General features: G+C 42.2%; 1 protein-coding gene across 1 annotated transcript in view; it reads right to left on the bottom strand.

Annotated features, from left to right (window-relative positions):
• Nucleotides 1-13,114, bottom strand: part of LOC123741907 (NLR family CARD domain-containing protein 3) — a 79,666-nt gene extending 66,552 nt beyond the window's left edge. The window contains exons 1-3 of the mRNA XM_082972962.1: nucleotides 13,000-13,114; nucleotides 4,443-4,510; nucleotides 1,166-1,264 (exon numbers count right to left, since the gene is read on the bottom strand). Coding sequence (XP_082829088.1) covers nucleotides 1,166-1,248 — 83 coding nt within the window. The 5' untranslated portion in view covers nucleotides 1,249-1,264; nucleotides 4,443-4,510; nucleotides 13,000-13,114. The remainder of the gene's footprint in view (nucleotides 1-1,165; nucleotides 1,265-4,442; nucleotides 4,511-12,999) is intronic.
• Between the last annotated feature and the right edge of the window lie 636 nt (nucleotides 13,115-13,750).

Here is a 13,750-nt window from a genome sequence, read left to right on the forward strand (position 1 = left end):
AGTTGGTTACTACAATACAACATTCACATGACAACACAACTACATACACCATTAAATACAGTTGAACTACAATACAATGCCACGTCATTGCTTTGGAGAAGTTAAAAATAATGTTTTATATTTCTATATGATCAATCCATTAATAATATATGTCTTGTGCTTTTGGCAATGATTTATGTATAATACTTATATGTAACAAGTGATACCATGTATGTCTCTAAAACATTTTGTCTTCATTTTGGCAGATTAACTCATGCTTATTTCAGAAAATTAACTCAGGTTTTCACCCAGCGGCTAAGGAGTTGGAGCTGTGGCAGGAGTTGGACCTGTGGTTGAAAGGTGGCTGGTTTATATCCCGGGCCGGGCGCTGGAAAAAACGGGAGGAATTGATCTGACCCCTGGAGGGCTGCTGGGTTCACGTCCTCAAAACATTAACCTTTCGTTGATCAGAACTCTAGAGGTTCTTCTTCACTGAACCCAAAAATATATATCACTTTTAGTGGTTCCATATATTAAGGAAGTGATAGAAGCCTTTTTGGTTCAATAAGGAACCTTCTTTTCTAAGAGTGTATAATAAACACGTTTTTCTTTTGATTATTTAATTATCTACATCATGTTATTTCAAGATATCCCTTTGGAGCGCAACATCACGTTGTTAAAAAATAATCCTAAATTGGACATGGCTATAAATTAGGCAATTGAAGGCATTAAGGGCATAATATGTGTTTGATGAAAATGAACATTGTATGCAACGTTGTAGGCAACATTATTGGCAAGGGACTTGATGCCTACTATGCCAAAGATATTTAGAGTTGTTAAACGGGTGTGAAGAGTGTGTTGATATAACGGTAATATTGTCAGAATTCTGCTTGTGAAAAAGATCACAATTGGTTAAAAAAAATATGCATTCCATTATATTAGTCAATAATTAAGAGTAGACAAAGTGGTCGTGTCATGTGGAAATTCTATCAAATGTCTTACATTGCAACGAGTACAGTCAGGGTGCCGTGGAACCCCTGCAGTACCTCCACAGACCCCGGATTGAGAACCCCTGATTTAGCAGATGCTCTTATCTAGAGAGATTTACAGTAACTGCATTCATCTTAAGATAGCTATTTATTTTGGAAATAAACATAATAAATTCTTCATAAAATTGTCATCTTACCTCTTAGCTTTGGTGTCATGTCCCTCAGAGAGACTCATTTTAGAGGCAGGGCCCCCCTCCTCTCTCTCCTCAGAGAGATTCATTTTACAGCACTGACCCCTAAACAGAGATCCAGCATGTTGGTTGTGGTTAACACAATGACAACTAAACAGAGATCCAACATGTTGGTTGTGGTTAACACAGTGACAACTAAACAGAGATCCAGCATGTTGGTTGTGGTTAACACAGTGACAACTAAACAGAGATCCAACATGTTGGTTGTGGTCAACACAGTGACAACTAAACAGAGATCCAGCATGTTGGTTGTGGTTAACACAGTGACAACTAAACAGAGATCCAACATGTTGGTTGTGGTTAACACAGTGACAACTAAACAGAGATCCAACATGTTGGTTGTGGTTAACACAGTAACAACTAAACAGAGATCCAGCATGTTGGTTGTGGTTAACACAGTAACAACTAATTATTTAATGTCAATTGTTATCATTTATTCATTATCTCTTTGCGAAATAAAACATTTACTAACAGACATAGAAACAGTCAGGTGATTTAATGCATCACATGAACATGTAGTTGTGACATTTCATCTCCATGGTAACTGTCAATAATAATAATAAGTCACTGTTTGTTAAGGTAGTTATAGACAGTACAGCAACAATAATAATAATAATAATAATAAGTCACTGTTTGTTAAGGTAGTTATAGACAGTACAGCAACAATAATAATAATAATAATAATAAGTCACTGTTTGTTAAGGTAGTTATAGACAGTACAGCAACAACAATAATAATAATAATAATAATAATGATAATAATAATAATAAGTTACTCTTTGTTAAGGTAGTTATAGACAGTACAGCAACAATAATAACAATAATAATAATAATAATAATAATAAGTCACTGTTTGTTAAGGTAGTTATAGACAGTACAGCAACAATAATATTACTATTAATAATAATAATAAGTCACTGTTTGTTAAGGTAGTTATAGACAGTACAGCAACAATAATATTACTATTAATAATAATAATAAGTCACTGTTTGTTAAGGTTGTTATAGACAGTACAACAACACAAGGCCAAATCTCAAAATTATTTTTATTCATTAAAAGTAGGCTATTTATTGTCTTTCAATCTGTTATTTTCTAAATGTACCTGAGAATATAGACTGAAGGCCGAAAATGTATGACCAGTCTAAACCTGTTCAGATCAGTTCACATAACGTTATAGTCCTACCAGTAGCAGGACAGAAAATGTACTGTATATAACCTTGGCTCTGTCATATCCTCACATGGTCTCTCCTATCATTGCTATGCAGACGACACACAATTAATCTTCTCCTTTCCCCCTTCTGATAACCAGGCGGCGAATCGCATCTCTGCATGTCTGTCAGACATATCAGTGTGGATGACAGATCACCACCTCAAGCTGAACCTCGGCAAGACGGAGCTGCTCTTCCTCCCGGGAAAGGACTGCCCGTTCCATGATCTCGCCATCACGGTTGACAACTCCCTTGTGTCCTCCTCCCAGAGTGCTAAGAACCTTGGCGTGATCCTGGACAACACCCTGTCGTTCTCCACCAACATCAAGGCGGTGACCCGATCCTGTAGGTTCATGCTCTACAACATTCGCAGAGTACGACCCTGCCTCACACAGGAAGCGGCGCAGGTCCTAATCCAGGCACTTGTCATCTCCCGTCTGGATTACTGCAACTCGCTGTTGGCTGGGCTCCCTGCCTGTGCCATTAAACCCCTACAACTCATCCAGAACGCCGCAGCCCGTCTGGTGTTCAACCTTCCCAAGTTCTCTCACGTCACCCCGCTCCTCCGCTCTCTCCACTGGCTTCCAGTTGAAGCTCGCATCCGCTACAAGACCATGGTGATTGCCTACGGAGCTGTGAAGGGAACGGCACCTCCATACCTTCAGGCTCTGATCAGGCCCTACACCCAAACAAGGGCACTGCGTTCATCCACCTCTGGCCTGCTGGCCCCCCTACCTCTGAGGAAGCAGTGAGAATGTACTGTATATAACCTACATATCATAGATGACCAGTCTAAACCTGTTCAGATCAACATAATGTTATAGTCCTACCAGTAGCAGGACAGAGAATGTACTGTATATAACCTACATATCATAGATGACCAGTCTAAACCTGTTCAGATCAACATAATGTTATAGTCCTACCAGTAGCAGGACAGAGAATGTACTGTATATAACCTACATATCATAGATGACCAGTCTAAACCTGTTCAGATCAATATAATGTTATAGTCCTACCAGTAGCAGGACAGAGAATGTACTGTATATAACCTACATATCATAGATGACCAGACTAAACCTGTTCAGATCAGTTCACATAATGTTATAGTCCTACCAGTAGCAGGACAGAGAATGTACTGTATATAACCTACATATCATAGATGACCAGTCTAAACCTGTTCAGATCAACATAATGTTATAGTCCTACCAGTAGCAGGACAGAGAATGTACTGTATATAACCTACATATCATAGATGACCAGTCTAAACCTGTTCACATCAACATAATGTTATAGTCCTACCAGTAGCAGGACAGAGAATGTACTGTATATAACCTTCATATCATAGATGACCAGTCTAAACCTGTTCAGATCAACATAATGTTATAGTCCTACCAGTAGCAGGACAGAGAATGTACTGTATATAACCTACATATCATAGATGACCAGTCTAAACCTGTTCAGATCAACATAATGTTATAGTCCTACCAGTAGCAGGACAGAGAATGTACTGTATATAACCTACATATCATACATGACCAGTTTAAACCTGTTCATATCAACATAATGTTATAGTCCTACCAGTAGCTGGACAGAGAATGTACTGTATATAACCTACAAATCATAGATGACCAGCCTAAATCTGTTCAGATCAGTTCACATAATGTTATAGTCCTACCATTAGCAAGTCAGAGAATGTACTGTATATAACCTACATATCATAGATGACCTGTCTAAACCTGTTCCGATCAGTTCACAGAGACCATCAGGTTTGTCAGCATGATAAGTGATCATATCTCAAACCTACTCTGACTATTTAATGTCTGACGTCGCCCTAACCTTATAATAGTTTGTAGGTAGCCTAGACCTACAGTACGAGAGTCTGCCAGTCTTTCCTACATACCAACACATTTATTTAATGTTACCGAGAAATATGTGCCACAGTTTCAACAGCCGTTTTGTAACTGCGTAGGTTACAAACCTACTTTTAATTTCATATGAGGAAATCACATAACTTACAGTCACTGGTGCAGCTGCCTGTTTTCTTGCAGATGAAGTAGCTTTCATAGGCAACTCATTCAACCAGCCTAAACAACAGTAAATAAAATATGTTAAATGGTCAAAAGCCAATCCTGATATAGTCATATACATTAGAGAGAGGTATATATATCCTGATATAACCATATACATTAGAGAGAGGTATATATATCCTGATATAGTCATATACATTAGAGAGAGGTATATATATCCTGATAGAGCCATATACATTAGAGAGAGGTATATATATCCTGATATACTCATATACATTAGAGAGAGGTATATATATCCTGATATAGTCATATACATTAGAGAGAGGTATATATATCCTGATATAACCATATACATTAGAGAGAGGTATATATATCCTGATATAGTCATATACATTAGAGAGAGGTATATATATATCCTATATATAACCATATCCAATAGAGAGAGGTATAAATATCCTGATATAACCATATCCATTAGAGAGAGGTATATATATCCTGATATAGTCATATACATTAGAGAGAGGTATATATATCCTTATATAACCATATCCAATAGAGAGAGGTATATATATCCTGATATAGCCATATACATTAGAGGTATATATATCCTGATATAGCCATATACATTAGAGGTATATTGCTACAGGTGTTGGATCTTAATTTGAGCCAGTTTGCTACAGCAGGAAAATAATCCTGCAGAAACAGGACATTTGAATTATTATGTGGATTATAATTAATGAACAGTTTTGTGGAATTTATCATCTTCAGAAACCGTTTTTAAAGTTTAATTACACTCAAATACACTACAAGTTTATTTTTTCTGCAACAGGGTGATCAAATTAAAATCCTACATCTGTACAGAGATTATGGCTTTACATTTACATCATTTAGCAGACACTCTTATCCAGAGCGACTTACAGTAGTGAATGCATACATTTCATACATTTTATTTTTTCTGTGCTGGCCCCCCGTGGGAATTGAACCCACAACCCTGGCGTTGCAAACACCATGCTCTACCAACTGAGCTACAGGGAAGGCTACTCTTCATCTGAAAAGGGCAGTTTGACTTATTAGCAATAACATTGCAACTGTCAGCTGCTGTAAACCTCTGTGATTGGATGTTATAGACCCCCATACATATCCCCATGTACAATTATGTGTACAGATGTAGGATCTTCATTTGATCACCCCCCACTGCAGAAGAACTTTCCAGCAATGCAGGACATCTAAAACTTGTTGTGTATTCCTTGTGGCTCCGTTGGTAGAGCATGGTGTTTGCAACGCCAGCATGGTGTGTGCAATGCCAGGGTTGTGGGTTCGATTCCGCCGGGGGGCCAGTACATAATAAAAAATAATAAAAAAAATGCATGAAATGTATTCTCTGGATAAGAGTGTCTGCTAAATGACTCAAATGTAAAAGGTTTACAAAGGCTTCTGAAGTTTGTAATTTCCACTTAGATCTTTTCCTTACGAAAAATGTAGTAACTCCTACAGAAATGTCAATTAAGTATAATTCACATAATAATTCACGTTTCCTGTTCCTGCAGGAATATTTTAATAAACTGGCTCAAATTAAGATCCTACATATGTACGTGCAAATGTACTTGGTGAATAAAGGTGATTGTGATTCTACAAAGGTTGAGTCTCTAGATTCCCTTGCTGCTCTGGAGAAATAATGAAATGGTTGTCATGGTGATTTAACCTGTTGGGGATAGGGGGCAGTATTTGCACGGCCGGATAAGAAACGTACCCAATTTAATCTGGTTACTACTCCTGCCCAGTAACTAGAATATGCATATCATTGTTTGATTTGGATAGAAAACACCCTAAAGTTTCTAAAACTGTTTGAATGGTGGCTGTGAGTATAACAGAACTCATTTGGCAGGCCAAAACCTGAGAAGATTCCAAACAGAAAGTGCCCTCTCTGACCATTTCATGGCCTTCTTGATCATCTCTAACCAAAACAGGGGATCTCTGTTATAACGTGACATTTTCTAACGCTCCCATAGGCTCTCAGAAGGCGCCAGAACGATGAATGGTGGCTTTGCAGGCCATGGCTGAAAAACATTAGTGCATTTGGTAAGTGGTCGACCTGAGGACAATGAGACTGGAAGCGCGTGCACGAGCCGACACCATGTTTACTTTCTCTCTCTTTGAACGAAAACAACGACTCCCGGTCGGAATATTATCGCTTTTTTTACGTGAAAAATAGCATAAAAATTTATTTTAAACAGCGGTTGACATGCTTCGAAGTACGGTAATGGAATATTTTGAATTTTTTTGTCACGAAACGCGTCGGGCGCGTCACCCTTCTTTACCCTTCGGATAGTGTCTTGAACGCACGAACAAAACGCCTCTATTTGGATATAACTATGGATTATTTGGATCCAAACCAACATTTGTTATTGAAGTAGAAGTCCTGGGAGTGCATTCTGACAATGCACCAATAGGCTTAACCCACATGGTGGGAATTGTTACCTGGCTCACACTGTCCCAAATGCAATTTAAAAAAAAGCAAGTCTCAGACACTATTTCTGACACCAATGTAGCGAACAGCGGGGCAGGGAAGCCAACCCAGGTCGCACATGTAAAAGGCCAACAACCTACGCATCGTGCCATTGGCACCAATTCACTTGGGTCACTTGTTTGGAATTGTGAAGTGGCTCATATAGCGAGGATCACTGCACTTTAGTGGAACTATGATACAATTACATTATCATATGAAATGTAGAGGATCACTACACTATAGTGGAACTATGATACAATTACATTATCATATGAAATGTAGAGGATCAGTACGCTATAGAGGAACTATGATACAAATACATTATCATATAAAATTTAGAGGATCACTACGCTATAGAGGAACTATGATACAATTACATTATCATATGAAATGTAGAGGATCACTACACTATAGTAGAACTATGATATGACAAGGTGTAGTACTGAAACTACCGAGGTTACCTAGCCAGCTACACGTTCAAAGTCAACAACGCAGCCACTGCTAGCTAGCCTACTCCACCAGCCAGCAGTACTGTATCATCTTAGTCAATAACATTTTTGCAACGTAAGCTTAACTTCCTGAACATTCGAGACGTGTAGTCCACTTGTCACTCCAATCTCATTTGCATTAGCGTAGCCTCTTCTGTAGCTTGTCTACTATGTGCCTGCCTATCCCTGTTCTCTCTCCTCTGCACAGGCCATACAAACGCTCCACACCGCGTGGCACTCTAACCTGGTGGGCCCAGCGCGCACGACCCACGTGGAGTTCCAGGTCTCCGGCAGCCTCTGGAACTGCCGGTCTGCGGCCAACAAGGCTGAGTTCATCTCAGCCTATGCTACCCTCCAGTCCCTAGACTTCCTGGCGCTGACGGAAACATGGATCACCACAGATAACACTGCTACTCCTACTGCTCTCTCCTCGTCTGACTACGTGTTCTCGCATACCCCTAGAGCATCGAGCCAGCGGGGTGGTGGCACTGGAATCCTCATCTCTCCCAAGTGGACATTCTCTCTTTCTCCCCTGACCCATCTGTCTATCTCCTCATTTGAATTCCATGCTGTCACAGTTACCAGCCCTTTCAAGCTTAACATCCTTATCATTTATCGCCCTCCAGGTTCCCTTGGAGAGTTCATCAATGAGCTTGACGCCTTGATAAGTTCCTTTCCTGAGGATGGCTCACCTCTCACAGTTCTGGGTGACTTTAACCTCCCCACGTCTACCTTCGACTCATTCCTCTCTGCCTCCTTCTTTCCACTCCTCTCCTCTTTCGACCTCACCCTCTCACCTTCCCCCCCTACTCACAAGGCAGGCAATACGCTTGACCTCATCTTTACTAGATGCTGTTCTTCCACTAATCTCATTGCAACTCCCCTCCAAGTCTCCGACCACTACCTTGTATCCTTTTCCCTCTCGCTCTCATCCAACACTTCTCACTCTCCCCCTACTCGGATGGTATTGCGCCGTCCCAACCTTCGCTCTCTCTCTCCCGCTACTCTCTCCTCTTCCATCCTATCATCTCTTCCCTCTGCTCAAACCTTCTCCAACCTATCTCCTGATTCTGCCTCCTCAACCCTCCTCTCCTCCCTCTCTGCATCCTTTGATCTCCTCTGTCCCCTATCCTCCAGGCCGGCTCGGTCCTCCCCTCCTGCTCCGTGGCTCGACGACTCACTGCGAGCTCACAGAACAGGGCTCCGGGCAGCCGAGCGGAAATGGAGGAAAACTCGCCTCCCTGCGGACCTGGCATCCTTTCACTCCCTCCTCTCTACATTTTCCTCTTCTGTCTCTGCTGCTAAAGCCACTTTCTACCACTCTAAACTCCAAGCATCTGCCTCTAACCCTAGGAAGCTCTTTGCTACCTTCTCCTCCCTCCTGAATCCTCCTCCCCCTCCCCCCCCCTCCTCCCTCTCTGCGGATGACTTCGTCAACCATTTTGAAAAGAAGGTTGACGACATCCGATCCTCGTTTGCTAAGTCAAACGACACTGCTGGTCCTGCTCACACTGCCCTACCCTGTGCTTTGACCTCTTTCTCCCCTCTCTCTCCAGATGAAATCTCGCGTCTTGTGACGGCCGGCCGCCCAACAACCTGCCCACTTGACCCTATCCCCTCCTCTCTTCTCCAGACCATTTCCGGAGACCTTCTCCCCTACCTCACCTCGCTCATCAACGCATCCTTGACCGCTGGCTACGTCCCTTCCGTCTTCAAGAGAGCGAGAGTTGCACCCCTTCTGAAAAAACCTACACTCGACCCCTCCGATGTCAACAACTACAGGCCAGTATCCCTTCTTTCCTTTCTCTCCAAAACTCTTGAACGCGCCGTGCTTGGCCAGCTCTCTTGCTATCTCTCTCAGAATGACCTTCTTGATCCTAATCAGTCAGGTTTCAAGACTGGGCATTCAACTGAGACTGCTCTTCTCTGTGTCACGGAGGCTCTCCGCACTGCTAAAGCTAACTCTCTCTCCTCTGCTCTCATCCTTCTAGACCTATCTGCTGCCTTTGATACCGTGAACCATCAGATCCTCCTCTCCACCCTCTCCGAGCTGGGCATCTCTGGCACCGCGCACGCTTGGATTGCGTCCTACCTGACAGGTCGCTCCTACCAGGTGGCGTGGCGAGAATCTGTCTCCGCACCACGTGCTCTCACCACTGGTGTCCCCCAGGGCTCTGTTCTTGGCCCACTCCTATTCTCGCTATACACCAAGTCACTTGGCTCTGTCATATCCTCACATGGTCTCTCATATCATTGCTATGCAGATGACACACAATTAATCTTCTCCTTTCCCCCTTCTGACAACCAGGTGGCGAATCGCATCTCTGCATGTCTGGCAGACATATCAGTGTGGATGACGGATCACCACCTCAAGCTGAACCTCGGCAAGACGGAGCTGCTCTTCCTCCCGGGGAAGGACTGCCCGTTCCATGATCTCGCCATCACGGTTGACAACTCCCTTGTGTCCTCCTCCCAGAGTGCTAAGAGCCTTGGCGTGACCCTGGACAACACCCTGTCGTTCTCCACCAACATCAAGGCGGTGACCCGATCCTGTAGGTTCATGCTCTACAACATTCGCAGAGTACGACCCTGCCTCACACAGGAAGCGGCGCAGGTCCTAATCCAGGCACTTGTCATCTCCCGTCTGGATTACTGCAACTCGCTGTTGGCTGGGCTCCCTGCCTGTGCCATTAAACCCCTACAACTCATCCAGAACGCCGCAGCCCGTCTGGTGTTCAACCTTCCCAAGTTCTCTCACGTCACCCCGCTCCTCCGCTCTCTCCACTGGCTTCCAGTCGAAGCTCGCATCCGCTACAAGACCATGGTGCTTGCCTACGGAGCTGTTAGGGGAACGGCACCTCCGTACCTTCAGGCTCTGATCAGGCCCTACACCCAAACAAGGGCACTCCGTTCATCCACCTCTGGCCTGCTCGCCTCCCTACCTCTGAGGAAGCACAGTTCCCGCTCAGCCCAGTCAAAACTGTTCGCTGCTCTGGCACCCCAATGGTGGAACAAGCTCCCTCACGACGCCAGGACAGCGGAGTCAATCACCACCTTCCGGAGACACCTGAAACCCCACCTCTTCAAGGAATACCTGGGTTAGGATAAGGTAATCCTTCTAACCCCCCCCCTTAAAAGATTTAGATGCACTATTGTAAAGTGGTTGTTCCACTGGATATTATAGGTGAATGCACCAATTTGTAAGTCGCTCTGGATAAGAGCGTCTGCTAAATGACTAAAATGTAAATGTAAATGATACAATTACATTATCATATGAAATGTAGAGGTTCACTACACTATAGTAGAACTATGATACAAATACATTATCATATGAAATGTAGAGGATCACTACGCTATAGAGGAACTATGATACAATTATATTGAAATGTTAAATGTAGAACTATAATATCTGAATATTGATATATTGAATTTGACTTGACCACGTCCAGTCAGCTCCATTTTGTCTGATTAAACTGACACCAACCTGTCTCAGTAGTAGTAGACTGTTAGGAGTGTTTTACTGTCATTCACTATACTAACATTACACCAACCTGTCTCAGTAGTAGTAGACTGTTAGGAGTGTTTTACTGTCATTCACTATACTAACATTACACCAACCTGTCTCAGTAGTAGTAGACTGTTAGGAGTGTTTTACTGTCATTCACTATACTAACATTACACCAACCTGTCTCAGTAGTAGTAGACTGTTAGGAGTGTTTTACTGTCATTCACTATACTAACATCACACCAACCTGTCTCAGTAGTAGTAGACTGTTAGGAGTGTTTTACTGTCATTCACTATACTAACATTACACCAACCTGTCTTAGTAGTAGTAGACTGTTAGGAGTGTTTTACTGTCATTCACTATACTAACATTACACCAACCTGTCTCAGTAGTAGTAGACTGTTAGGAGTGTTTTACTGTCATTCACTATACTAACATTACACCAACCTGTCTCAGTAGTAGTAGACTGTTAGGAGTGTTTTACTGTCATTCACTATACTAACATTACACCAACCTGTCTCAGTAGTAGTAGACTGTTAGGAGTGTTTTACTGTCATTCACTATACTAACATTACACCAAACTGTCTCAGTAGTAGTAGACTGTTAGGAGTGTTTTACTGTCATTCACTATACTAACATTACACCAACCTGTCTCAGTAGTAGTAGACTGTTAGGAGTGTTTTACTGTCATTCACTATACTAACATTACACCAACCTGTCTCAGTAGTAGTAGACTGTTAGGAGTGTTTTACTGTCATTCACTATACTAACATTACACCAACCTGTCTCAGTTGTAGTAGACTGTTAGGAGTGTTTTACTGTCATTCACTATACTAACATTACACCATACATTTAATTTATCTACACACTTTACAATAATCCCTGACAGGATTGTCACCTTGTAGCCTGAATTCACAACCAGAACATGTCAAGTCATTGAGATATTTTCTGTTCTGCTGAGAGAGCAGCTTTCTGATGACTAGCACTCTGTATATTCTGATGGATGAGGCCTGAGATGGAATGTGAAGATAACTGAAGCTGGCTAGCTTTAGAAAACCAGAATATCTAGCTTGCATATTAGTGTACCACCAGGCTATGTTCAGGTTTCAGCATCAGGTATAAACAGCCGAGTTGTTGGCTACAAACTGGGTTGTATTCATTAGTTTACTCCACAGCCAACAGTTCTAAAATGATGCATAAACAGTTTACTCCAAACACTGTACAATGTGACCTAAACGGTTTCTGTTGCCAAATGTTTTGCTACGGTCGGCACTAATGAATACACACAACCTGTTTTGAGGAAGTGTAAGTTATTGTTTGGCTTTCCACAAAATGTTTTAAAAATGTTTTGAGAAGACTTGTCTATAGACCTATGATCCAGTACACTCTTAGAATAAAGGGTTCCAAACAGGTCCTCCGTCTGTCCCCATAGGAGATTATTTGGGGTTCCAGGTAGAACCCTTCTGGCTTCAATGTAAAACCCTCTGTGGAAAGGGTTCTTCATGGAACCCAAAAGGGTTCTACCTAGTACCAAAATATGTTCTACAAAGGGTTCTCCTATGGGGACAGCCAAAGAACCCTTTTAGATTCTAGATAGTGTAGGAGCGATCACCCTGGGGCACACAGATGGGCACAGAACGAATTCACCCCACACATCTAATTTACATCAAAAACATTTTAAGGAGAGTAGGACTATTATAACACTGTCCACCAAAAATATCATCAACTATATGAATACACACAACAATACCATCAACTATATGAATACACATAACAATATCATCAACTATATGAATACACATAACAATATCATCAACTATATGAATACACACAACAATATCATCAGCTATATTAATACACATAACAATATCATCAACTATATTAATACACATATCATCAACTATATGAATACACATAACAAAATCATCAACTATATGAATACACAACAATATCATCAACTATATTAATACACATAACAATATCATCAACTATATGAATACACATAACAATATCATCAACTATATGAATACACAATAATCATCTTACCTTTTATCTCTCTCTCAATAGAAACAGAGTCTGGAATGATCATTCGGTCTTCGAAAGTTACTTTCGTTTGCTCTGCTCATTTACATATCAGGTTCTGCCTGTTCTCTCTCCACTCCCTCTCTCTTTACAGCTCTTACAATGTGCAGCTCCTCTCTCTCCCCAGGGGTAGCAGCTCCTCTCTCCCCAGGGGTAGCAGCTCCTCTCTCCCCAGGGGTAGTAGCTCCTCTCTCCCCAGAAGTAGCAGCTCCTCTCTCCCCAGGGGTAGCAGCTCCTCTCTCCCCAGGGGTAGCAGCTCCTCTCTCCCCAGGGGTAGCAGCTCCTCTCTCCCCAGGGGTAGCAGCTCCTCTCTCCCTAGGGGTAGCAGCTCCTCTCTCCCCAGGGGTAGCAGCTCCCCAGGGGTAGCAGCTCCTCTCTCCCTAGGGGTAGCAGCTCCTCTCTCTCCAGGGGTAGCAGCTCCTCTCTCCCCAGGGGTAGCAGCTCTTCTCTCCCCAGGGGTAGCAGCTCCTCTCTCCCCAGGGGTAGCAGCTCCTCTCTCCCCAGGGATTTGAAGACATTGGGAGCTACTTTTGAACACATACATCTACAGTGTATTGCCAACAACTTCAAACATTGACTCTGACCTGTCCAAAAAGCCAATCTGATTAAATTACCCCTCAATCCCTTCTTTCTTTTTTTCTCTCTCTCTAAAGTCACAGTTTTTTGATAGTACTTTTAAAAGTGGCAATATTTCGAGATTAAAGTGGCAATATTT

Source organism: Salmo salar, chromosome 03 (genome assembly GCF_965601325.2).
Source record: "Salmo salar chromosome 03, fSalSal1, whole genome shotgun sequence".
In the NCBI taxonomy this organism is placed as follows: domain Eukaryota; kingdom Metazoa; phylum Chordata; class Actinopteri; order Salmoniformes; family Salmonidae; genus Salmo; species Salmo salar.